At 39.9% G+C, this 27,562-nt stretch overlaps 1 protein-coding gene across 3 annotated transcripts; it reads right to left on the reverse strand.

Moving 5' to 3' along the window:
* Positions 1 to 7,289: 7,289 nt before the first annotated feature.
* Positions 7,290 to 21,263, reverse strand: LOC148075656 (uncharacterized). 3 transcript variants are annotated; one of them, XM_087796389.1, is made up of 15 exons: positions 20,969 to 21,262; positions 18,195 to 18,226; positions 16,861 to 16,893; positions 16,720 to 16,794; positions 15,498 to 15,530; positions 15,173 to 15,249; positions 15,048 to 15,100; positions 14,633 to 14,859; positions 14,312 to 14,565; positions 13,230 to 13,355; positions 13,024 to 13,159; positions 12,884 to 12,931; positions 12,744 to 12,818; positions 11,788 to 12,072; positions 7,290 to 8,080 (listed from the first exon to the last, which is right to left on the reverse strand). In XM_087796389.1, exons 1-15 carry the CDS (start codon positions 21,016 to 21,018, stop codon positions 8,052 to 8,054), a joined length of 1,533 nt encoding a protein of 510 aa, XP_087652515.1. In that variant the 5' UTR covers positions 21,019 to 21,262; the 3' UTR covers positions 7,290 to 8,051. The 3 variants fall into 3 exon arrangements, with proteins under 3 accessions (XP_087652515.1, XP_087652513.1, XP_087652514.1); XM_087796387.1 differs by having other exon boundaries at positions 15,173 to 15,264; XM_087796388.1 differs by lacking the exon at positions 7,290 to 8,080 and adding an exon at positions 8,087 to 11,358 and having other exon boundaries at positions 15,173 to 15,264; positions 20,969 to 21,263.
* Positions 21,264 to 27,562: the final 6,299 nt, after the last annotated feature.

Below are 27,562 nucleotides of genomic sequence, written 5' to 3' on the forward strand. Positions count from 1 at the left end.
AGTATGCATGGCGCACTAAATTTCGCATACTAAGAATTGAGACACACTAACGTACTAAAAATACTAACTTTTAGTACGCTAGTATGCGATTTGAGACACAGCACAGGTCCGCGACGTTAGCATCAACCGCTGCTATGTCGCTAGCCACCTTAGCTTTAACAGCTCGAATGTCTTTCTTTAAGGGCGATAGTGCCTCGTCGAGTGCGGCCTTCAACTCTTCTTTGAATATATCCGCTATCTCCTTCCGGAGAGCGGCGAGAAGCTGCAGTCTAAGCTTTTCAAAGTCCATTGTTTGGCAATGGGTTGAATGCTCAGAGCTAGCCGGGCGCTCACGCGAGGCTTCGGCATCAGCAGGCCTCGACTGTTGTTGAGTCGAGTTACCGCTCCTGGAGTTCTTGGTGCCCTTTCCCGACATCTTTGGTTAGCCAACGGGTTTAAAGTGCTGGTTTAAGTCGGTTTCTTCGATTTCTTCTGCGCTAATGTAATTCAATTTAAAGTTTTACTGACAGATTTCGGGAGCCTTCTCAAACACGTCCTACTCCATTGCTGGCCAGACCACGCCCCCATTTATTTCGAATTTCTACAGTAAAACCTCATTTACCAGGATAGAAGTCAAGGTCATCATGAATCATAATCCAGTAGAATATTTCACTAAGCTTTTAAGAGTTTCATTCTATGATATTTAAAATAAATGTGTACTTATTGACGGATTATAATGATATAACTTTTAAATTTACCCCATAAAAGTTTAAACTACATTTTAGCTATTAACACAATTTAAATTAATTGATTTGTATTGTTGGTTAGAATCAATAAATGGAAACATAATATATATACATAAATGATACAATCATTTAGTCCAAAGAAAATAGAACAGGATTGCATCAGGTTGAATAAAAACAACATCAAACATTATTAATGTTAATTTATTGCGTGACAAAAACAATTTTCAAGTTGTCTCAAGTTATCTGGTAGCTTTCAAAGTTTAGATTTCTTCAGTGCGAGCTCACGTGACTGCAGTATTTTAAAGCACATCATTCAAGAGAAGACACTGACAGACTAATGGGGGACTTCACTCGTCTCAGTTGAATTAAATTCATGTGCAAGTTTGTTTTGTGTTAACAAGATTTGATGTATTCTTTTATCATGCAAGATAAACAAAGCTATCACACAAGGTGTGACCGAGTTGTTTGTTTAAGAAAGATGTTATCATGACTCGTGATTCATGAGTGACTTGTTCGCTTCGTCTTATTGTCACCTTAAAGGAGCAAACCCAAACCATTTTGGAGATATTTAGTCTCTAAACTAAGAGTATATTTAAATGACAGTGTTGGCAGTGTCAGTCTGTGTGGACTCTAAGACGTGACGTTGTGTTGCAGGATTTGTGTTACTACATCCACTCCAAAGATGAGTTGATCCATCAAAGTGAGACGGTGGAGGTGTGCGCCCCCAACATGGAGCAGGTGCGAACTACATCTTTTACACAACTACAACTTTTTCTTTTAACCTCACAACTTAAGACTGTACATAGCTGCATACCTCTGTGTTCTATCTCTTTGTAACATATTCTGGAGCTGCTGAACCGTGACTTTCTCTAAGGAGATGAATAAAGTATCTATCTATCTATCTACTTCTTTCCTTCTCCGTCACACACTCACAAAGGGTCCCTGGGGCCACATTAGGAACCTCTGACTATTTTTGTGCGGCCCTCATGATGTCATAATAAAAGCGGCAACTGACAGCTTACAAATCATTTGACTTTATACTTGTTTTTTATGACCTCATTTTCTATTTTCCCTTCACCTGTTCATTAGCCTTTTTTTTGTGAGTATTTCTCCACAAAATCAACTGAAAAGAAAATTGAGAAACACATATTTCAAAGTAAATCGGCTCGTGTTTGTCCATCTTTTATGATTTATGATTTATTCATAATCAAAAGTGTATACATTGAAATATATAAATTAAACAAAAGTTTTTTTTGTATTATCCTAATATTAGAACATTTAAGATTTTTCTTTTATTTCTGGGCTTGACGGCTCTTTGCAAGTCAGAGATCAAATGTGGCCCCTGAGCAAATATATTTTTTCTCATGTTTATGGCTTTTGTTTATCTTTAAACGTAACTTAAGTATCAACTGCAAACTCACACACTTACTCGACTCTTGGTTTCACAGAGTTCCAACTGCATGCTGGGAAGAAAGTCCCTCTTCAACGAGGTGTGTTGATGTCAGATGTGTTGAAGTATCTCCTCCAGTTGAGAAACGTTCTCACAAAGACCCGTTTGTCCGACAGACCCAGTGTAGGAGCAGCATCGTGAAGGACCTGGACCACTACGAACGGCTCGTCCGGTCCTACCTGGAGAACAAGTACAGGGATGAGCTGGACGGTGCGAGACAAACCAAGATGGAATCCGACAAGCTTCATAACACTCTGGACATGATCAGGAGACTGATGGTGAGTCTGCTGCACACATGAAGGATGAGATACAGAGTAGATCGATAACAGAGCTGTCTTTGTTGATGCAGGTCTGCTTAGGAGACACATCAAGGAGCCACGCCCCAAAGGTAACCCTTCTCTGCCTCACGATAAACCACAGAAATGTTATACAACTGACGTCCAAGAAGGGGCGCTCCAGTGCAGCCAAAAAATGAGATTGAAATAAAAAAAGAAAGGAAGGAAAATGTGGCAGTTAGTGAAATAACAAAAGAAAGATTAAGAAAAGAGACAACAACTTGGTTGAATGAATTGTATGAAGAAGGAAATAGAAAGAAAAAAGAAGAAAAAGAAGAACAAGGAGACAGAGAAAGATGTCAGTGAAAAAAATGTGGATGGTCCTTAAAATGGAAAAAGACCAAGAGAGGGAATGAAAGGAAAAATAGTTGATAGTTAGTGGAAAGTTTTAAATTAAATAAAAGATGAAAAAGAAAGAGGTGATCATTTGGAAGAAAGGAAAATATGATCGGAATCTTAATATTAAAAGCAATGCAAAAGAAAATTATCTTTAAAAGAAAGAAAGAGGAGAAGAAATGGAGAAGAAAAAAGGAAAAAAAAAACAATGATGCAAGGACGTAAAAGGAAGTGAATAATTTAGATCCTTGCAAACAAAAAACGATTTATAAAAAGAAAGAGACGATGTAAGATGAGGCAAGAGGGAAAGATAAAAGATGCTTGATGAAAAAGAGAAAAATTCAAAGAAAGAAAGAAGCCTTTTTAGGAAGGAAGAGTCATATATGAATGCAATGAAAAGGCGAAAACACAGTAAAAACAGTTACATTTGTGAAATTAAAAAAAAAGAAATGAAAGAAAAAGAAAAACACAACTTCAAGGGACAGAAAGGAAGAAAGAAAGTATGCAAGCATGTTGTACAAAAGTACAACAGGAATTCAAAAAAAGAAAGTGTGAACAAGTGCATGGATATCAAAGGAAATAAAGAAGGGAGGTTATCATCTATTTACAAAGAAAGGACAGAAATACATCAGTGGACATTGGTTGGAAGGAAGAGGGGAGGAAAGAAAGAAAGAATGAAAAACTTTAAGAAAGAATAAAGTAAAATTACCTGAAATCATCTACAGAAGTGAAGAACCTGTTCTGCATCAGTTTGTGAAGGGAGTGTTGAGAAGTCAAGAAAATCGAAGGAGTGGAAACTAAGAATAACAAACATGAGCATTTTAAATCGGTTAAACCTGGTCAACCGAGAGAGCGTGATGTTAAGATCTGACTTGTTTTCAGGAGACGATGGTGGAGAAGTGGAAAGACACCAACAATGAGAACAGGCGGAGGATGTGTGCGCTGATGAAGGGCTTCAAGGATCGCGTCGTCACCTTCAACAGAGCTTTCAGCTATATCAACTCAGGAGACTGTGGACGAGCTTCAGGGATCATCGCTGAACTATCACGTTAACGCTGTGACCAAACTACTGGCATGTTTGAGAGTATTTATTCATACTATGTATATGTATTTATTTAATAAATATTTGAGTATTTAATGGGTAGATCATGTTTTTTCACTGGCTAGCATTCCAAGTTGAGTGTGTGTGTGTGTGTGTGTGTGTGTGTGTGTGTGTGTGTGTGTGTGTGTGTGTGTGTGTGTGTGTGTGTGTGTGTGTGTGTGTGTGTGTGTGTGTGTGTGTGTGTGTCAAACAAAACCAAACCTTCTGCAGCCTCATGAAACCCTGATGGTTCCTATTCTCTGGGACACATTCACAAATATTTTCAACTTGACTAACAGGTGATGTAGATGATGACACATTTACTCTCCAGATACAATAATATTTTTTTTGTTTTTTTTAATCCGTCTGAAACCCGGGTTACCGAATGTAAACACAGTTCTACGAATAAGCCACGAGGTATTAACCACAACTTTCCCAATTGTGGGTCGGATTCTCAAGGGAACACTGCTGACTCGTGCAAAAAGGCTGGAGCGATTACAGCATGGCTGGTTTCACTGTATCATATTACAAGCGTACTCTTTTTCCAGGCTGTTCCAGCTGCGTATCAATCCCAACATGGGGGTACCAAAAAGGTGCAGAAGGTGTACAGGCCTATAAAGTACACATTTAAAAAACAAAAAAGGGTTGTTTGTGACATCAGAGGTGGATGTAACATTATTTAAGTAAGACAGTAGTTTATATTCCCTCCGTCAAAAAAAGAAGCACCAAAAATTCCACCATGAAAAACAGTTCAAGGACAGAGTTGCTGATGATCTTTTTTTAAAAATTGTATAATAAAAAACAAGTCTAGCTAGTGCTCTGGTAACCACAAGTTAATGACACAAGTCCACATGTTGATGAAGCAAGATAAGAAATCTGCTCTCTCTGGTTTCCACCCAGTTTTGAACTGGGGACCATTTGCATGTGAGGCAAATGTGATAACCACTACACTATGGAAACAAGATTTATGTTGTTTGTGACAAATCCTCCATTTCCCACACACATTTATGCCACTTTCATTTATTCAAATCCATGTTAGCTTCCAGTATCTGTTCAAGCTGCTCTCTCGGTAGATCCGTTTGTTTGGGGATCGATGGTTTCAAACGTCTTATGTTGCTGCGGAGGCTGTCATTTTCTCTGTGTCTTTGATATCTGGGGAGATCCCCTGTAGACCCCATGAGGACGACTGGGACAGGCTACACTGCTGACGCCCTAGCTGTTGCTGTTGTTGCTGCTGCTCTCAGTGCTGAGTCTGTGGCTGTCGCTGGTCCCAGGAACAGGATGATGACTCAGAAGAGCGAGACCTCAGAGCCTCCCCGCCCTACTTGGAAGAAGATGATCCCATAGCTGCTCCGTCACCTCCTGGCCTGGTCTATCTGCGATCTCCAGCAGCTCAGGAAAGAGAGTCTTTCGACACTGAGCTTTCCAGTGGGAGACAGTGTTTGGCGTCAGGACTCTTAAAGGAAACCAGGCCCCATGGGACGGTGGTCCAGCTGAAAGGTGTTCTGAATCCCCTCCCCCAGGAGTGCAGTAGCCTTCGCCATCTTGAGGAGAGTAGCATGGGAATTCTGGACCTCGTCCACCTCTGTAGTTGGCCCACCTCCAGATGTAACATGTTGGAAAACAAATCCGTGTGCTGGTCCTTTGTCCCGGGGAGCAACCTGGTATTCTCTGGCCAAAAATCGAGCTTCCAGGGTGTGGGTAGCCTGCCCAGGGTCTGAAGGTGCCGAGACAATACGAATTGTGCTCTTCCTCCTTCTCCCTCTCATCTCCCTCTGCTCATTCACGACTAGATTTGGAGGGTCAGCCTCATGGAACCGCTGTTCGTTCTCCTTGTCATACTCCGCCCATGACGTGGAGGGACGACAAGGCCCGGCCCAGCAAGTCTTGGGTGCATCTTAAATAGAGTGCTTAGGGCCTAGTCAAATAAAACAAAATGTTTTATTTGCAAAAATAAAACTTAAAGTTCATGTTTGTTATTCTGGTTCTCAAGTTAAATCCTTTTTTCATGTTCAATACGTACACTTTAAGTTAAGCTACAGGAAGACTACAAGACACAGCTAAAAGACGACAAGCAAAACGGTTCGCTGAGCCAATCAAAGAAGAAAGTAACAAAGGAAAGATAGGAAACAGAAAAAAAGAACAATATAAAGATGTGTGAAGAAATGATTACAATTAAGTGTAGCAGAAGTGGAGGAATATAAAAATGACATAAGAACATAAGAAAAAGTATTAGGAAGAATGAAGAAACAACTGGAGTAAATTAAGTAATAGTTATTTTTGAAGCACCTTTGTAGACCAGGTGTCAGGAAATACTTATCAAGGTGACCCACAAGCGGAAAACAATAAGGGGCAGACAGGAGAAAAGTTACAAAATTAACAATTTAATAACACAAGAACACCAGCATGTCCACAGGATGGCAACAAGGTCCAAAACAGTATTTCCCCACAAAAAAGGAATCAAGTTCAGAGTCCTTTCTCTCAAATAACAGTCCAAGAAAGACAAGGGGGTAGATTCAGATAGGGCAGCAAGACGCACAATCCATTGAGGGGGGAAAGAATAAAAGTCAAACAAAAAACGCTAACTAGAAAAACGTCAGGAAAAATAATGTCCGAGGAACAAAGATGTAACAGCAAGCAGGTAGAACTGACTGGTCAAAAATGTAGCAGGTGGGACCGGAAACGAGCTGACAACTGCTGGCTGGAGATCAGCCCTTTAAATATGTCAGGGCTGATTGATGTTCACCAGCAGCTGTGCAACTCTGCCAACCACTGTCAGAAACCGCGCCCATCAACTGCAAAAGAAAAAGGAAAATGCGAAGCAGGAAGAACTTTGACAAGACCAAACAAAACAGGAGTGGATCGTGACACCAGGCTCACAAAGCACTTGAACAATCAAAAACAATACACAGTTAAAATATATACTTTAAAAGATCAAGACACATAAGACAAACACAGGAGTCCCAGAAAATCAGGGAAAAGCCTGTACAAATAAAATTGTCTTAAGATGTTTCTTGAAGGAGTCAGTAGATCATCAAACACAGAGAAAGATCGTTCCAAAGTTTAGGAGCAACTGTCTGGAAGGATTTCTCTCTTCTGGTCCGGTAGCATGTGCACAAGGGAATAGGCAGCTGACATGCGAGCTCCACACATTGTAGCAATCTTTCTTGTGTATGACAACAGCTGGCCGACCTCCAGATGTACAATGTTGATAAACATGGCCGTGTCCTGGTCCTTTTCCCCGGGGAGCAACTCAGGTTGCGAGTAGCCCACACAGGGTCTGAAGGTGCCAGGACAATACGAATTGCGCTCTTCCTCCTTCAAAATAATCCGTCAAATAAAGACACATACTTCATAGGAAATCAGTTTTTAGCTTTATTTGGTCCTTTATTTTTTTCTAATGAAAACAAAAAAGTGCAAAAATGAAATGACGGATAAATGAAGAAAGTCAGAAGGTCTGGATCATATCATCCCATGACTGCTCGCTGCTCATATACATCAGCTCCTGTTTACGAAGACGAAGGGTTTTGAAATCTACAACCATCTTAACACTTCACTAGTTTTCTAACTATAAATCAGTTAATCCTTAACAGCAGCAACATCTGCTCTCCAGACCTATTGTGCTTGGACACAGTCCACCATTGGTCTTGGGCTCAAGGTGGGGCTACTCTTTCTTTCCAGGCTGTTCCAGCTGCGTATCAATCCCAACATGGGTGTACCAAAACTGTCCCTGTTCTGAAGGTGTACAGGCCTATGAAGTACACATATACAAACAAAAAGTGTAGTTTGTGACATCAGTGGTGGAAGTAGCATTATTTAAGTAAGACAGTAGTTTGATATTCCCTTTAATAAGCTTAACCTCATCAAACCTGTCAAAAAACGAAGCACCAAAAATTCCACCATGATATACAGTTCAAGGACAGTGTTGCTGATTATCTTTTTTAAAAATTGTATAATAAAAAACACGTCTAGCTAGTACTCTGGTAACCACAAGTGAATGACAAAAGTCCACAGGTTGATGAAGCAAGATAAGAAATCTGCTCTCTCTGGTTCAAAGTCAGCAGCAACAGATGAAAAAGTATCCTGAGATCAACTCTGGCCTCCACAGATGTCACATGGTCTGTTCACTGAGACGTCTGGTTACTCATCAGATCTGAAACAAGAAACATATTTTAAGTATCCTCAGAGTACCTGAGAATAATGGAAAATAAATGACACATTTAAAGTGCCATTTCACCTAAAATTCAATTTCACTCATTTTTTACTCACCCTCATGTCGACTAAGGTTGGGATTATTTTCAGACTAATCTGTTCCTTTTTGGAGTTTGGTGTGTGTCTTTTTGGACAAAGACAAAGATGAACGAACTGAGCATCAGTCGCTACATTAAAAATGAATATACATTTCTTTCCTCTAAGGAAAATCTCTCTGAAAATAATCCCAACCCTTAGTCGACATGAGGGTCAGTAGAACATGGGTGAAGTTTGAATTTGATCTTTTAGTCAAAGCTTTTATTGCTACTATTGCACACGGGTCGATTTCCTGTAGAACTGTTGTTAAAATGCCAAGGATACCAGCCACACTATCAATGCTTTGGGTTTGCAGTTGGGCGACATCATGTGAGTGCTTTGCACCATTCCTAGAACCTTGATTGAAAATGTGGCCACTTAACAAATATTTTTTTGTTTATGTTTATCGCTTTTGTTTATCTTTAACACAAGTCCCAAAGAGCAGCCATTTGGTTTTTCTACCTATAAAACCCAAGGTGCAGCAAGTCGGCTGGAAACCACATATGGACACTTATTTTGTTATGTAAAAAATCCGAACATTGTTGCACCACAGAAGGGAACATGCTGAGAGGGAGTGGGGAGGGAGTGGCTTTTCACTTCCAACCTGGCAACACCTTGAGACAGAAACTGGTTCATGCCAAAGAAAAAAACACCAAGACATAAACTGGACAATGTGGTGTATGCAGTAGGAAGGATCAACCGGAAGAAAGGGGTCAACACACGTGGGTTTTTTTCCTTTGTTGCTGAGATTTATTGATCAAAATAGTACAAGTAAAAAACAAAACATATTTACAAATAATAATAAAAAAAATATACATTATGATACAGTGTTAGAGAGTGGCAGTAAGTGAGAACATTTCAGCCATCTAAGCAATTACTTTGAAACTCCTCGGTGAAGTGACCCAAACCTATTTCCAGGTGTTTTGTCCCTATAACAGAAGCATAGGGATGTGATCAAGTGTGTGACGCTCCCGCACATGTGCAGCCTGGATACTGTAGTCAGCAGAGATCCTGTACTGACACTTCCCACTAAGTTCTCTTTGTTTTGCATTTTGCTTTTCTGTTCCTCTAAAATAATATGCTTGAGTTGGTCTTAATTTGATAATGTCAATCAAGCTTGTCTGAAGCCATTCGTCCTGAGCAGCCCCTCCTGGACAGTCCTTCTTCTACTACGTTAAAGACACAAAGCATGTGTTGGGCTCTTTGGGGAAGGGAAGTGAAGGATGAACCTTATTGTAACTGGTTGCCTGAGGTTGGCTCAAAAAACTTCCAAAACCGGACATTCTGTAGTCAGTTAAAGTAGGTGTCCTTCAGATAGTAGGAAATCATCCAGTCCCCTGTATGTACGCCATCCAGCAGAAGTTTGACTGTCAACATCCGAGTTACTATGAACTTGTTCAAGAAGCTGAGTTCCAAAAGTTTGACTTTTATTTAGAAGATACAGAGAAACAGGGTTACAACACCGCTGTAGAACTAGCTCTCTAATGTGACCCCCACTCAGTCTCTCTTCCAACTTTCTCCTGTAGATGATCTTTGCCACTTACTTTGCTTCAGCTCCTGCCGTTCTGATCTCATTGCATCTTTGTCCCTGCTCCTAAAAGCCATCTTCTTGATGTTAAGGATATCTTCAACTTCTTTTGTCACTTTTGAGGTTTGTTATATGAGTAACAGCATACGGCCTTGGTAGGGGTGACAACGCCTAAACTAGTGAATCTGTCAGACAGTGTGTCTGAACCTCAATGTCTTGCCAAGTAACTTCAGCAGCAAATCCCATTTTGTGATATCAAAGCAGTCTATGAGGATGTCCTCCACATCTGGTGTCCACATCCATCCGTCTCTGCACCAGGGAAGTACTGTAGGCTGGGGTACTGTAACTGTAGATGCACCAGGTTGTGGTCCGACTTCCCAAAAGGAGGAAGAGGCATGGCAATGCAAGCATCCTTCATGTTAGTATATAGTCAGTTGTCCTGTTTTTCCTGGTAGGACAATCCATTCTTGTGTAAAGCAGACAGAGTAGAGTCCAGAGTGGCATATTTAAAATCCCCAGAGATGGCGGCTGACAGTTCAAAATCCTGACAACACAGGATATTCTTCACAGTAATATGTCCCAGGCTAAACCAATGTTTATTTATGATGAGCACTCCTTTTCCCACACACATTTGTGCCACTGTCATTTCTTAGGGTAGTAAAACCCAGCAAGTCCATGTTCCAGTATCCATTCAAGCTGCTCTCTCGGTAGATCCGTTTGTTTAAGGTGTGGACAGTTGGTCGACCCTGTTGACAGCAAATTAACGTTTGCCATTATTATGATGGGGATCGATGCTTTCAAACATCTTTTTCTGCTTCGGAGGCTGTCATTTTCTCTGTGTCTCTGATGTCCAGGAGATCACCTGTAGACCCCATGAGGACGACTGGGACAGGCTACACTACGCCCTAGCTGTCGCTGTTGTTGCTGCTGCTCTCAGTGCTGAGTCTGTGGCTGTCGCTGGTCCCAGGAACAGGATGATGACTCAGAAGAGCGAGACCTCAGAGCCTTCCCCGCCCTACTTGGAAGAAGATGATCCCGTAGCTGCTCCGTCACCTCCTGGCCTGGTCTATCTGCGATCTCCTGCAGCTCCTTCCCAGAAAGAAAGTCCTTCAACACTGAGCTTTCCAGTGGGAGACAGTGTTTGGCGTCAGGACTCTCAAAGGAAACCAGGCCCCATGGGACGGTGGCCCAGCTGAAAGGTGTTCTGAATCCTCTCCCCAGGGGTGCAATAGCCTTCGCCATCTTGAGGAGGGTAGCATAGAAGTTCTGGACCTCGTCCACCTCTGTAGTTGCCAGCTCTCTCCGGTGTTTGGTAAGCTTTGCAAAAGCTCCACAATTGGAGGAATCTTTCTTGTGTATGACAACAGCTGGCCCACCTCCAGATGTACCATGTTGAAAAACATATCGGTGTCCTGGTGCTTTGTCCCGGGGAGCAACCTGCTATTCTCTGGCCAAAATAGAGCTCCCAGGGTGTGGGTAGTCCGCACAGCGTCCGAAGGTGCCGATACACTACGAATTGCGCTCTTCCTCCTTCTCCCTCTCCTCTCCCTCTGCTCATTCACGACTAGATTACGACTAGGGACGACAAGGCTTCGCCCATCAAGTCTTGGGCGCATCTGGAATAGAGTGTTTAGGGCCTTGACAAACCAAACAAAATGTTTTAAACATAATTTAACTTGTATGATAACGAGAAACAAATCTAAAAGAAATTGCCAATTTGAAAAAATAAAACAAAAGTTCATGTTTATTATTCTGTTTCTCAAGTTAAGTACTTTTTTCATGTTTATTACGTACACTTTAATTTAAGCTAAAAGACGACAAGCAAAACGGTTCGCTGAGCCAATCAACCAGTTTGACTCGTCCTTTGAACCCTTGTCCTGGCCGATACTTTTAAATAAGTAAGTATCTTGGTCTTCTTTCGTAATTAACAAAATCCTGACATTGTAACAGAGGAGTTTAAACCTTTTAAAATCTAACGCCGGCCTTTGAGGAGTTAAGGTAAGGCTGACTCCTCTTCTAAGAAGATTTAATATCTCAAAAAATACCTTTCAGGAGCTGCTGGACTTCACACGGCAAGTCATCCAGTTCCTCTAGACTTTTCCACAGGTGGCTGGCAGTCGCCTCCCCCGGCCTCTGCCTTCTCTTCCACGCCAACAGCATCTTTAGCTTCTGCATGTTCACGTCCTTCTCGGCAGCCTGGATGTCGTCCAGCTCCTGGGTCTTCAGGTCCAGGTAGATTGCCACCTGTTTCCAATTGCTGCCCAGTTTTCTGCTCAGCTGCAGGAGCTGCTTCTCTGAGAGGTCTCCGCTGCTGGTGGTCTTCACTCCGTCTATTGAACCGACACATCATTAGTCACAGGAACACCTGGATTCATATCACAGTCTGGATGGGGATCAGTTCCTCCTGATCTAAGGCCAAAGGTCCCTAACAAGACCAACAAAACCACTCAAAATTTGACATGGACAATATAAATCTGACAAAAGACAAAACATTGGATAAGTCCTTTAAGGCTGTCAGTCATATTGAAACTGAATATGACAGGAATTTAAAAGACTGCGCTAAATAAAAAAAGAAAATTTTGACTTTATTTTATTAAACTTTTCAGCTTATTTCTGATCTTTATTGCGTGTATTAAACTTATTTATAAATGTAGCAAGGAGTGCAAAATAAAAGTAAGTAAAATCAAGCAAACAAGGCAACAAGCAAAAGAAACTGTTATTTTTTTTAATCACTGCAACGTAGTGTTACAACTATTCCCTATTCAGGCATTAAACTGCTGTAATAACAATAAAACTAACAGATAACATGTGTTTGCTTAGGCTAAATAAATGTTAAGTGGCTCACAGTAGCTAACCGTCTTAACTGTCCTTCTTCATCAGAGATTGAATCAGACATTCTTTTGTTTCGCAAGTTATTGCAGCAGTTTTGTGAGGACGATTAAGTCGTATAATTCTCTCATTACATTTTGACCCATTTTTAGTGTATTAAATGACATAGTACCCGACTCATCCCGCCATCGAGGCCTTTTAGAGAAGGTTTCCTCCTCCTCTGACGGACTGCTACTTTCACGTCGACCTGCCGGACAAACAGGAGAGTCAAGGACTATTCAGGAGAGATTTGTTAAATTCAAACAAACCCACTGTTTATTCTTTTCCTGTGTTTCTTTTCTGGGTTGTCGGCACAGTCACCTGAGGAGGATTCCAATGAAACATGTTGATCTACACATAAGTCACATGGTCTTGTGCTATTTTTAACTTTTTGTTCGGCCCGTCACGCTCACCTTCTCTGAGGGTGGCCGACCACACCGTCTCCTCGGTGTTGGTCTCTATGAGCGACAGTTGATACGGAGGCGGCTGCTCGTAGAAGGCTTCGAAGTAGCCTTTCATCTTGGTCACGGCCTGCGTGAACTTCAAGCCCTGCACACACACAGACACCGTTGCAGTCGCGGCTCAGAGCAGCAGAGAGTAGCAGAGCAACGATACACACCTGAGGTTTGATCTCTCCGTCCGGCTCGCTGATCAGACGATACGTCCCTTCTTCCAGCTTACAAGTGGGCGGCTTTGCAATCCGGAAATAGCGATTATTGTAGCCTCTGACCTGATTAGTGATGTCCTGTGTAGACACAAAGATGTGTTAACACACTTTCTAGAATTTTGAATGACCATTTTTTTAAATGGTCCACTGTGAGTTTGACTAGACTTGGTTGTTGTGACACACAGCCTGAGATCTTGAACACGTGCAAGATAAATAAAAACAAAGCCCTACTTGCCTGAGAACAATAAGGATGTTGTTGAGAGTCAATAGAAGTTCATGACAAACCAAAACAAGGAAGAAAGCATTGAATCGAAATCCTCAATATACTGTTACACAATATGATAATTCAGCATGTTGACAAAGCTTGTGTCTATATTTGATCAAATTGTCTGTTGACAGATTCTGATGGAATGGATCAAACCAAAGATCTCACTCAAAATAAAGTCAGACTGCCGTGATAAGGCCCTTGTGAGGTCATTGTAGTAGAAATGTTTTTTTTACAGAAATCCTATTAAATAAAAAAGTACTCATCACTGCGTCAACTCTAAATGTAAGATATTAAAGCTCTTCACATTTTATTTTTAATCCTTTTCATTTGTCAGCTTTTTAACCATTTCTCTTTTGCAAATAATTGTTAACAATTATGTAAAATTGGAAAGAATAAGATCATGTCATATTATCATATTTACAAATAAATATATATGTATTTTATTTATTTATATCTTTGACCATTTAAGATTGTGGTTGTTTTTTTTTAATGTTTTTTTTCCTATTGTGTTGGTTTATCAATGAATTTTAATTGGCCACATCTGATTAAGCATTTAGCCAGTGATTTCTAAAGCATAAATGGCCAACTTCACGTCGTTATACTTTATATATTCACTTCTTTTCTGGCTGTTAACGCTCACATAAGCGGCAAAACAACAGCATGACTGACACGCCTCAGTCTTGCATAAGTAACAGTCATAGATGCCTCTTATTATTATTTTACCTTATGAATCTCGCTCAAGTAGAGAACCATATTTCTGTCTCACCTTGATGTCCGACGGGCTGTTGGTGCACAGATACACATGAAAACTATGGACGGAGCTGCTGGTCCCGAGCTGCTTGTAGATCAGAACCACCCCGTGGTGCTCGAAGGAGTGATTCGTCTGGATGATCGGACCCACGGGGGAGAGAGAGGTCACGTGCCACTTCACATGGCTCCCTGAGTGGTCGACGGTGGGCTCGATCAGCGGGCGGTTGTTCTTGATGTGCAGGACGCTGAAGGTCCGCTCGCTGTCTTGGTCTGTGCCAGAAGACAAAGACGATGCTTCAGTATGGAACCAGAACAAACTGCTGTTTTGTCTTCTCACCAGCCAGGCAGACAGAGTGAGGAAACTGGATGGACTTAAGGGTGGAGGGGTCCTTGTCCACTGTGTCCACGTTGAAGATCGGACCAGCAAACTTCCAAGCATCAGGTAATAAGGACGAAAACTTGGACCAGGACAGGACGGAGTAGCGCAAAAGAACAGCCTCAGATGCTTCAAACACCAGACCGGTGATGAAACATTCAAATGTTCCCTCGCCTTCCAGCTGGACTCTAAAGTACGCACAAAGAAAATTAGTTTCACAATAAATCACAACTCAGAACATCACACCATGTTGTCCAACTCATTAGTCATTTGTACTTAAGCATTTTAGCTTTAAAGGTATTTTCCCTATCAACGGTCATAATGTTATGATAGTGTACTAGTATAGTATGAAAACTGATTCATTAAAGAGTCTCACTGTAAGTGTCCCTTGGCCAGCTTGCGAGGGAAGACCAGTTCACTGCCATGGCTCTGCAACACCAAAGGAAACTAGTGAAAGCATCAAATATGAAGTGAAATCCAAGAGCAAGAAGATTCACAAACCTGTTGCACAGCTTTGCATTTCTCACAGCACCAAGAAGTCCGCTCAAGGGGCTTCCTGTTCCCCGTGGCCATCGAACCTGGAGGGTTTAAACCTGCATAAGTATATCGTCGATTCGTTTAGAATCTCCTTGAATTAAGATAATGTTGTTGTATCAAATGATAAGACCTAATGAGCATATCTTGAATAGTGAGAATGTTTTTTACACTTGGTAAACACAATAAAACAGTTTTATTGCAAATGTTGTAAATCAAACAGTGACATTTTCAATAGGATAAATTAAAGATATATATAAGTGGCACTCAAGTGAGAAGGTAAAACTCTCACCTGTTGCCGAGCGTTCATCAGCTTCTTTTTTCTCTGTGAAGAAGACAAAGAGCAACTTTACGTCTGACCTCTCCAGAGGCCTTTGACGGCACTTCAAAAGAGACACTATAAAATGTGTCTGCAATTACATGCCTGAAAATCAAAGTATTAACAGCCTGTAAAAATGTGTCTTATTCCCTACTGATGATTATTGTTTATTGTGACCACTTTTTTGTTTTCTACCTGTTTTCACACCTGTGTTACAATGGTTCTCGTCATACCTTTCTGGGCGCAGTGTCAGTGTATCTGCCGATCAAATAAGGTCTGTATCGGTGGATCTGTTGTGTGGAGTCCCTCAAGGTTCTGTTTTGGGTCCTTAATTATTTTTGCTGTACTTGATTCCCCTGGATAAAATCATTCAGAGATTTCCTGATGTTTATTACCACCTTTTGCTGATGACATCCAGCTCTACTGCTCTTTTGATCCAACTGAGCCCCAGAGGCTGAACAGCTTGGTCAAATGTTTGCTAGAAATCAAACAATGGCTGAGTGAAAACACTCTGCAGCTAAATGTGGACAAAACTGAAACTCTGGTGGTTGCTCCTGATGATAAGATTCCAGGGTTGAGTCAGTACTTGGGTGACTTAAGTCAGTCTGTCAAACTGAGCCTGAGAAACCTGGGTGTTGTATTTGACAAGGACATGTCTCTAGTTCAACACGGCAGAAAAATCTCTAAAATTAGGGAAATGATGTCACAACACGATCTGGAGTTTTTAATCCATGCGTTTGTGTCTCGTTTAGACTATTGTAACACTTTATTTTCGTGTCTAAACAAGAAGGAGCTGTCTCTGTGTTTGATGATCTACTGACTCCTTCAAGAAACATCTTAAGACATTTTTATTTGTGCAGACTTTTCACTGATTTTCTGGGACTCCTGTGTTTGTCTTGTGTGTCTTGGCCTTTTAAAGTATATATTTTAACTGTGTATTGTTTTTGATCGTTTCAGTGCTTTGTGACCCTGGTCTAGAAAGGTCCTTTACAAATAACTATAAATAAATAAATACAAATTTAAATAAATACATTTTAATTGATAGACATTTCCTTCCAACAGACCACAAACATATCTATTTTTATTTCTAGTATTATACGTATTTTTCAATATTGTGTATTGGTTAAAAAAGAAATATGTTTTTGAGTTGTGATTGAAGGTTTTAATGGACGCATGTTATATCAGAAGTTCTTACCTGATTCTTCCTTCTTGAAGTCATCTTCTTTCTCCTCCTCCTCTTCTTCTTCAGAGCTCTCCTCAGTGGACGTTGCTGATAAGACACAAATATTGACTTGGATCGAGGTAGAAACATGAAATCAAAGAGAATATTATTTACCGGAACTACTGCTGTCACCTTCAGTCACACGGTCTGAAAAAAGGAAATTCTGTTAACTTAAGTCAAAACTTTATGCTTTAAACTGGGACAAATATTGATAAACTTTATTGATCCCTCTGGAGATCTCCTTTTGGAAATATTTGACATAGAAACATTTAAACTCTTGAGAACTGAGTTTTCGTCTGCCGTGACTTTTCTTATACCTGTAGGCCTAAAAGTAGAAATAAAATTGGGGGTGGAAAAAGGCAGTCATTTTATAATTTTTATTTGTAAAGCTCCTTAATTACTACTTTTAGATGTTTCAAAAATCTCAATAAATCCTCCTAAAATAGAGTTAAATCCCGACATATAAGGGGGCTTTTGGATGTACACGCTCGACCCAGGTCATGTGATGAGGAAAACGCAGAAAGATATAATCAGTGTTTTGCTGCCCTCTACAGACTGAAGAAAGTATCACAGGAGGCTGCTTAAATAAATACTATTTCATATATTTACTTCCTGGTTGAAGATCTAACACAGGATCAACCTTTTATATAAGAATGTAATTTAAGGAAATTGCTTTTATCTACTATGCGTAAAATTATTTATTTTTTGAATACACGGAATTTATTGTGGAATCTAAGCAATAAGATCTGTAATTCTGTATTGTAAAAAATGAGGAAAAAGAAAAAATATATAATAATATTACAGTTTTATGTGGATGTAGGAATATATTTTCTATATAATTATTATGTCTATGGAGAATCAATAATTAATTAAAAGAAAAGAAAATACAAATATATATATTTTTTTCCCCGATCCTTAAAACTCTTCACTGGCTGCCAGTTTTCAGGCTCCTCCTTACATCAGTGATCTGATCCAGCCTTACACCCCAGCTCAGGCTCTGAGGTCTGTGGATCAGAATCAACTGATGGTTCCTGAACACACTTCCGGACCAGAGGAGAGAAATCCTTCCAGGCTGTTGCTCCTAAACTTTGGAACGATCTTCCTCTCCCTCTGTGTTTGATGATCTACTGACTCCTTTAAGAAACATCTTAAGACGTTCTTATTTGTTCAGGCTTTTCCCTGATTTTCTGGGACTCCTGTGTTTGTCTTATGTGTCTTGATCTTTTATATTATATATTTTAACTGTGTTTTGTTTTTGATTGTTAAAGTTCTTTGGACTAGAAAAACACTTTACAATAACGATTACTTACTTACTTTCTTACATTTTTGTCTGTAACTCTAAAAAGTAACAGATTACTCTGAAAATAATTCAAACTCTTAGTAGACATGAGGGTGAGTAGAAAATGAGTGAATTTTGGGTGAACTGTCATTTCAAAGATTTCTCTTACCTTTTATGTCAAGCAGCGGGATGTTTTCCTCCCTGCGAGACAAAAGGACATTGCCAAGACGGTTAATCACCAACTAGTTTACAACTGGAATTACTAGACGCTCGTGAGCAGCTGAACTTGTGTGCAACTTACCACTTCCGCTTTATAACTAGATATTTCAATGAAAGGTGAAAAACAGGAAATATGTGTAACTCTCACTTTATTGACATCCTGTTTTCACTTTAGCTTCAAAATACTCTCAGTGACCTAGTTTGCTATTCTACATGTATCTTGGTGAGATAAATAATGCAACAAGATTATGTTAATTAAATCTGTTTTGTAGGTTAAAATGAATATCTTTGAGTCAAAGTTATCGATGTCCAACCAGTGACTCTGCAATGACTCTGCAGCCTCAAGTATAGGAATGAGCTACTACTATCTCCTTTCTGCTCTCTAAAATGTTCATTACAAAAAAAAAATAACATTAGGTCTGAAGGAATTGAAATAAAGAGAATATTTTGAATGTTATTCACTCAGAACTTGATGGAAAAAAAAACAGATTTTTCAAATGCAATTGAGAAGAGTATAACTAAAATAATTCGATTTTCATAAGCCTGGTTGCATTCTGTGTATTTAATGCTGATTTGACGTTTGATTTGATGTTTTAAGGTTGCTAGACAAGGTATGCATTAGGTTTCGGGATGTTTTAAGGTCTGCGTGACTTTATTGTTTCAATGCAGCAAAAAATAGTGAACTGTTCTCTGAATCAAAATGTATGTGGGAGTAAAATACGAAATTTTGCTAAATTTTAAATAGTATCATGATATTCTACTCTACGTTAATCTTTGTATCCTTTGTCTTTGTTATTTTTCTTTGATCTATGTTGTTTATCTTTAGACTTAGATTGTATCATCTTGTTCCTTCTCTTTATTTCTCTTTGTTCTTGTTATTATTTTATTTTTATTTATTTATTATGAAAAATTGCTGTACTGCTGTGGCTATTGGAAAAAAACAATTTCCCGAAGGAGACCTCCTGAGGGATCAATAAAGTTCTACCTAACCTTACCTAAACTATTAGTTATCATTGTGTTTTATAAGTTGTTTTGTGAAATCGTGCGCACAGTTCATGTATCTATCTCTGTAAATGTAATAAGACTGTAATAACAATAAGAGTGCAGCTTTTTTTACCCCTCAAGCCTGGATTCGATCGCAGGTTAGGTCCTTCTTTTGCCTCGACCCGATGATATTTTTGAATTATGGAGCTTGTTTTATTGTATGATTGTAAAAAAGTAAACCGAGCTCTTGGCAGCTGTATGTGCTGTCACTGTGTTTTTGTATTTATATGTGAAAACTAGATTTACATTTTTGTGTATCGTATCGTACAGTCCGTTGCTCGACAATGTAGCAACTACATGTTTTACTTTGTAATTCTTTATTTGTTTAATAGTTTAAATAAAACGTTGTTTACATCTATCGCCTGGATGTTTCTTTCCTGTTCAAACTACATGCGTCCAATGAAAAAAAATAAAACAATGACCGCTCCCATCTTTCACCCAATCTGCCGCGAAGGAAGTAGAAAGCTGGGGGAGCATCAGAGATGCGACAAGACGCAGCATGTTCAGGACCCACTTGTAGGAAAGAAAGCAGGTGAGCCACAAGTACAAGTAGAACAGGTCCGAGAAAAGTAGGTCATAAATGATGCTTTCTTTTTGTGTGTATCTGCTTCTGTCCAAACATAATATCTCTACACATCAGAAGTTCAATTTGCATCTGCGGTTTCCTGCCTTTTAGTTCAGCACAATAACAAAAGTCACCATAGATCCGAGCGCCATGTTTATCCCTCATTATCACTTCCTGCTTGTGTCTGCCGTGGCATGAAACATGACCAACTACTATATCGTTCTACTTTTGAAATCCAACCGAACATGATGGTTGGTTCTTCTTATCTTTATGGTTTTAGGATCATGTCCTGTTCATTGGCCAGGTGTTCACCATAGACAGTGATTATTATCTGCCAACGGCTCTGGGCAATAATAATAACAATGGTTTCTGTAACACCAGGGTGAAGCTATTTCATACTTTTTCTTTACGGTTTCTGCATTTATTCATAGCTTTGGACGTAGAATTATTAGATAATAACACATTAAATACAAATGACTTACTTACTTACATAGTTGTTCTATATTCTCATTCAGGGTAGAGGAATAAGTTAGGTTAGGTTAGGTAGAACTTTATTGATCCTTTATGAAATTGTTTCTTTTTCCAATTAGCCACAGCAATACAGCAATTATTCATAAAAAAAATAAATAAATAAGAACAAGAACAAAGAGAAATAAAGAGAAAGAACATCATGATACTAAAGTTGACTTTATGCGTAAAAAAACACCGTTTTCTGAATAATAATTACAAGAATAGTGTCTATTTTATATAAGATTCCTGAAGCTAAAGCTCTATTACTGAGTTATTACACGTGGTAGGGTGTATTAACAGGGGTTTTAAGCGGATGTTTTAATAGGAAGTCTCGTCTGTCAATGACACCATTATTGACAGTGAGTCACCAAAACACACCAGCGTGTTCACTGTTAACAAAGACAACATGGCTTCCTCGGCTTCCTCTGTTAAATACATATTTACACAAATTCAACAAGACAAATTGTGATCGAGAGAACTTCCTGTTGTGCGAGAGAAGATTAAAAAAAATAGATAAATTAAAAAAAAAAAAAAGCTGGTGCTTCACAAAGAGTGACCAAGGTTGTGTGGTGATGAAGTGAGGATGGAATAAAAAAAACTCTTACTCGTCTTCTTGGTGTGTTTCTGTCCCGACGCTCGCCATCTTCGCCACCATCGCTTATCCTTTCGGTTCCTGCGCGGACGTTTTGCATCTGAAACCCGACCCACGGTGTCTTTTCACGGCTGCAGGCGAGCATCCGCCCTCCCTCACGCCAGCATCTTTTATCTTCCGTGTTGAAACAATATGATAAAACAAAAGGATCTTCACACAGACATCTTTCATCCCACACTAGTGTCCACGCGTGTTGTTGTGGCCACGACCGTCAAGTGGGCGGGGCTTGACGGTTTAATTCAGCCTCCCGCCAAAACCACCGAAAAAAATTATACAAAAAAATGGTCTTCACTCAAAAGAAACAAGTTAGAGTCGAGCAAGTCTAATCTTTAGTGGTAATCGATGTGTGTTTTCGGACGAAAATAACGTGTTAAAAGATGGGGGGGCCGAGTTTTCTAAAGCGGGAAACTGAAGAAAAGGTGCAGTAACACTACATGACCAGCTGAGGCCGCAAAAGGCCAATTGAGGAGCAAACATTTAAAATCTCTGTGCAAACATTGTTTACCTAATGTTTATTTAAAGGGACTAAAAACGAAAAAACGAGTTTTATAGATTCAGCACCAAGTATATTAATCCATATTAATCCAAATAATATTTCATTTTAAAATATGAAGCCAATGATCACATTATTTTATCTATTCTATATTATAGAATGTATAGTATCAGATTATTTAATATATATGTTTGTTTACATAAATTGATCATTTGTACACTTTAATGCTTTTGCTTTGATAATAGGACTGTTTTTGACCCTTGTGTTGCCTCGAGGTCAAGGTGCATGACCTCCGCCAATACATTTTTTTTTTTTGGAAGCCAGGGAGGTAGTTTACCTTAACCCAGAGACAACACAGGGGATAGCACAAACACATTTGTTGTTAGGCCTCTGAGTCACCATGACCCTGAGATAACACAAGAGATAAGTGGTATCAGGAGCCAAGGTTTCAAGTTCTCACACAATTTGATGTGAAATGCTCGGTAGTAAGATAAAGTTTGTTAAGCTTAACATTACCATTACATGATGACGTATAGTGAAAATAGTAAAGCCACTTAAACTATTTTTGCAACTCTAATGTAAGGCGGAGCATATTTTGAACAGAATGGTATACCAGCTTAGTTAGTCGTTCACAGCCGCAGTCTGGAGTCAAATTTCTACGCCCAGTAAAATAAATATTGATTTTTCATTTTGCGTTCGTACAGTTTTTGGCCATCAGATTGTCGCTTTATTTTAATGTTTTTGAGACTTCATACAATCAAACCTCCATTTCTTTGTGTTCACATTGTCCATCAGGGCCTTAACTTCTGTTTTGTGGCATCTATTTTGTATTTTCTTTAAACATTTTAGACAATCTAGACATTGTTACATTGTTTTGAATTACATTTTCATTTCATTTTTGGGATTAAAAAAATGACATTCGTTGCAACTTTCTTTGTTCATTTAAAAATAAATAATGAGAAATCTTAGGTGAGTGAAAGTAAAAAAAATTCAACAAGAGACACTTCTAGATTTTCAACTAGAGGGCGCCACAGTCACTAACTTGTTCATTTAAACCTGTTATTCCTGTCATCTCTATGGACCCAAGATTGACACAAGGACTTAGTTCCTTATCGCCCAAAATATAGGTCGCCCTTAAAACGTAAGTCCGTTTAATCTTGCACCCCATATTTTACCCCATGTCAAACAATATTTACAAGATCTTTTAAAAGAAATAAACCACGTTTATTAAGAGGGGAAATAGGTCTGACTAATGACACGTCCACACGAACCGCAGGATATTAGAGAAGATAAAAAATTGGGGCAGAGAGGTCAGGAAAGGTCATTCAGTGAAGGAAAAAGATGAAGTGTCTTAAATGACAACATTATCTTTTCAATTATACTGTTGTAACTGTAAGTATTTGTCTATTTCAACTGCAGCTTTTTTTATTTAATATTTGTGCGGTTTTTTTGTAACATTACTATTAAACTATTACACGTCAAGTTGTTATAAAATGGTGATATGTGTGTGAGAATGGCAACTGTTTTTTTGAAGATCTGATTTAGAAAAGATGACGTCAAATACCCTGGAGGGTTAACATGAGCCGTCATTGATTACCGGCTCACTGCCCCCTCCCTTCCCCAGTCCTTCCCTGCACAGACTGAACGCTCAGAATCTCTTCCACTCTTAGTGGGGAGAAAGTTAAGGAGCTCAGAAAACGCTTCTAATTTTCAATTACAGAAAAGAGATATACACTGCCAGGACAGAAGTTTCTGGATAGTCTGGTGTCCACAGATGTCTAAGAGGCTTAAACCAGGTATCTCAACTTAGATCTTTCCATTCCAACTACATATGCTCCTCCCAAGATGCAACACTAATAGACTCAGGGAAGCATTCATTCCTCGTGCTATTAGACTTTATAACTCTGAGTTTGGGGGCAGCAGGAGAGTGAAAGGATGATGTATTATATTCTATGTTAATATTCTATATGATCTTTGTATCCTTTTCTATGTGTTGATTCTTTTCGTCTGTCTGTCTTTCCATCCTTGTCATTAGTACGTTTCTAACAAGGGAGTTCCCATATTCTTGGATGTACATTGTGTTGTTTAAGTTATTTCCCATCCATAACTGAAAAACAATCCTCAAGTTGGTTGCATATCTATCAAATTTGGCTTATTAAACCAAAGTTTTCTATTGCAATCCCAACCAGCAGTGACAAGATAACATCACAATAGTACCTTGACCATGTCTTCCTCATATAATAACCCTAAAATAAATGTGCCTGTCGGTCCATCTTCCACTGCCTATTCAGAGTCACTTTGCAAAGGCAGAAGCCTCAGCAAGAAAAGCCCAGACTTCCCTCTCACCAGCCACTTGTCCAGCTCTTCCATCCAGGTATACCCAGGTCAGGGAAAATGTTTCTCCAGAGTAGCCTCTGTCTTCAGAATAATACCCCGACATCTCACGAGCAACGCATTCAAGAGGCCTCCTGATCAGATGCAAAGACGCCCCACCAGACTCCTCTAGATGAGGAGCAGCAGCTCGACTTCAAACCCTTCCGAGATGGCCACACTGTCTCTAATATAAGACAGCGGCTCATTTAAGCCTAACTCTAGTCGATTCGATTCTACCCGGTTTGTGTTGCATTTCCACCAGCATGGTATGTAAATGAAGAAACTATTTCTAGTACCTGCTCCGATCTGGTTCCAAGTAAGTCAAGCTGGAAAAGAAAAGGTTATGACGACCAACTGACGACCACTGATTGGTCAGAGAGTGAAGACAATCTACAACATAAAGATGACTGGCATTTTATTACTAAACCAATATGTGAATGAGTACGATATGTCGGTCCTTCGTAATTCCATGGTTCAAGGACAATCCGGAACCTTCCGTTTCTGGTGGCCAATAAACGATTGTAGCAGGAGTTGCAGTTCGATGGAGCAATTCCACAATAGAGAGGACGTTAATGTTCATCTTACGAAATGAAGCGAGTGTCGTTTTACGGCACTTCGCTGAGACGCCCCCCCCCCCATGTCTAGTAGGGCTGAAACTCTGTCGTGGATAAGCATCATAGGGGAGAGACCAGCCACCTTGCAGGGAAACTCATTTTGGCTGCTGGTACTGGGCTAAATAAGTTGCCCTTTGAAATAGACAACCAAATACTCAAGACACATTCATCTGTTTAGTTCTGATGAGCGGCATTGTTATCTGTAGAATTCCTTTTGTTGCCTTGACGCCTTGCCCTGGAAAATGAGCTGATGTGGACACCATGTTCATGATCTATAGACGGACGGAGTGGTATCTGTGTCTTGAGCTGAATGTTTTCTCTCACATGAGCTTTCATTTATCGGTACTGTATATCTGAATCTCAACCCTGAAGGAAGCCAGAGGCCACTGAGGGATGAATCCTGGGACAAAACGTGGGCGTTTGATGGAAGGCTCCAGCGTACAGTCATCCAAGACCCCCACTTCACAAGACGTGACTCAGCGCCCCGATGCGGAGGCAGGGGGTCAAAAAAATCCCCTCCTGTCCCATTGCCTCCGGCTTGTCAGAAAAGAGTGGAGTTGGGAAAGTTTGGCCTATATTTAGCCTCCAGGTGTCGGTTGTGTATGGATGGCAACTGAGTCATCTGCAGCTGCATGTTGTTGGACAGCTTATCTTACAGGGGGGAGTCCGATTGTCGATAGTTGTGGGGGATTTTTTGGGAAATATCGATCTGCATTACATCCAGGGAGAACTTAAGATGGCTGTGTTTGAGATGAAGAAGAGTGAAAATAGCAAGTCATTCATTCGGTTCCAAAAACACTAAACAACCCTCTGCGACTTTTATACCACATGTTGCCCAGGTTACAGTTAAATAAATACAAAAAGAATACCTGACACGTACAGGAAGTCTTTTCTAATCCACCATCAACTGCTGAGTCAAGACGGCCTAATTGATGGTCTTAAAAGGTCTTGATTGATCCAGAATTTTTATCATTTGGCCTGGTTCAGCACATTTCTCACATCCTGTTTCTCATCAGAACATATGCGATATCTGAAGAGCCCGGCCGGTCGGTGACGCAGAGGAACGAGAGTGACCTCCACATAAGCGGTCAAGTCTTGTTCTGCCCGGGACCACTTTCCCAAATCACCCCCATCTTGGTTGAATTAGCCTCGTCAGCACTTTGTCACAGGATTGTGCAAGTGCTCCAACTCCCACCACCACAATGTAAATGTTGCTCTCACAGGATCCACTGTACACGCTCAACCCCGCACTCTTAGAGACCTCTGAGCCGGCAGGGCCACAAGATTAGAGGAAGTATGTGGGTGTGAAACAGCCGTGGTCGAGGGACTTTCTGCTATCACACAATCGACACTCTGCAGGCGTCGTTTCATCCAAGTTCGGCACTCGTGGGAACGGACGGATGCCGATCGCAGCCACGCACCGACATTTATTAGCATAAACAACAGACAGGACACGCAAGAAAACAAATGGTTCTATTTAATGGTCAAGTTTTTACGCCTACTATTACCAGAAGAGGAGCCATCAAACACGAAGAGGAAAAAAAGGGTTTCTTTAGAAGGGCTTCCCTCGAGACCACGAAGAGAGGTTGATTCCACCAATTGATACATTTCATAAATAAATACACATGTCTACGGAACTACCAGGTTCTGTAACAGCATTTTTCCCGCACGTTATCAGACTATTACACTCAAACTGATCCCTAATCCAGTCACGGATAAATAAAATCGGAATCTACTGTGAGACGGTATTAGCTGTACGTTGGCAGTATTATAGCACTTTTTTACTGTAATTTACTTTATTTATTTGTAGTCTGTGTTATTTCTAGTGGGAAGTTTAAATGTTGTTGTTAATCTTTAACCGTCTTTGGCACCTTGTTTATTGCAATGCATACTAGCACATACTGTATGTCTTTAAATCTTGGCACTTAAATTCGTCTTGACAAATGCAACCAAATTTCGTTAAGCCACTTGTGGATACTTGAATGACAATAAAGTATATCTAAGTCCGAGTCTTATTGTTCCGACGTGTTTGCCAGAATTAATGACAATCACTGTTATTGTATCCACGTCGAAAGCCATAATAAAATGTTTTAGTTCCGCACAATAATTCTTCTTAATCAGCTACGCCGTTCTACCATCTCTTTGTCTCTCTCATCTAGATTGACATTTAGCAAGTGTGGCTGCCTGGTAAAAACTGTTGAGACTCGTTGTAACAGGTCTTTGGCGGCTAACAGTGACAGTGAAAGTTCATTCTAACCATGAAAGAGGTAATTTGCCAATGTTCCAAAAGTGAAGGTTTCATGACATACCACTTCATCAAAATTAATCTTAAGAGGAAAATACCATAAGTCAGTTATTTTTAATGTAACCAAGATATAATTTTAGATAAACTTGTATTATTATACGATTATAATGGGTGTATTTTTAAATATAAATCAGATCAGAATGCAAGAGGGTGACAGGAAAATCCGGCCTGCCTTTCTTTATCTCTAACCTTTACCACATTAGTTCTTTGTTCTAGGTTATCGTTATTTCAGATCTTGTCTGCTTAACCCGCTCCACCCTGCCTGCACTCTGTTCTTCACCTTCCCTGATCCCCGCCAATACTCTGGATGATTGACCCGTCATGCTTAGAATGTTTCCACTTCCTCCTCGTCTTCACTCTTCCTCCGACTCACACGCAGGTATTCTGTCTTGCTTCTGGAGACTAGAGAAAGAATCTGTTTTTGGCAGAACTCTGGATGTAAGAATCAGCTCTTAAATTAAGTCCATACAAGCTTTTTTTTTTGTTCTTATCACAATATTTGTCAAAACAATTTTAAGTTGCAGGAGACATTAAAGTGAACTAGAGTGTACAGGACGCTCATGATATTCTGCTAAACGGATGGATGTCGATGAAACACTCACTAAAACACAAAACCGTCAATGTAAATGTCAGCTATATTCGGTCTTGGCGGCGATGACCTACAAGGTCGTAGCAAACAAAGTAAACCCGTGAACCATCAGTCGGTCCATTAACAAAGCTCAAGGCCTGACAAAGCATCTCCTTGTTTCATAATTAATGCAA

Source organism: Callionymus lyra, chromosome 7 (genome assembly GCF_982586985.1).
Source record: "Callionymus lyra chromosome 7, fCalLyr1.hap1.1, whole genome shotgun sequence".
NCBI lineage: Eukaryota > Metazoa > Chordata > Actinopteri > Syngnathiformes > Callionymidae > Callionymus > Callionymus lyra.

Coding starts and splice junctions, on each gene's coding strand:
- LOC148075656 (XM_087796387.1), bottom strand. CDS start 21,018: ATGGTGGCGAAGATGGCGAGCGTCGGGACAGAAACACACCAAGAAGAC. Junction 14,566..14,632: donor TCACTCTGTCTGCCTGGCTG/GTGAGAAGACAA, acceptor CTTCTGGCACAG/ACCAAGACAGCGAGCGGACC. Junction 12,073..12,743: donor TCGATGGCGGGATGAGTCGG/GTACTATGTCAT, acceptor TCGGTTCAATAG/ACGGAGTGAAGACCACCAGC.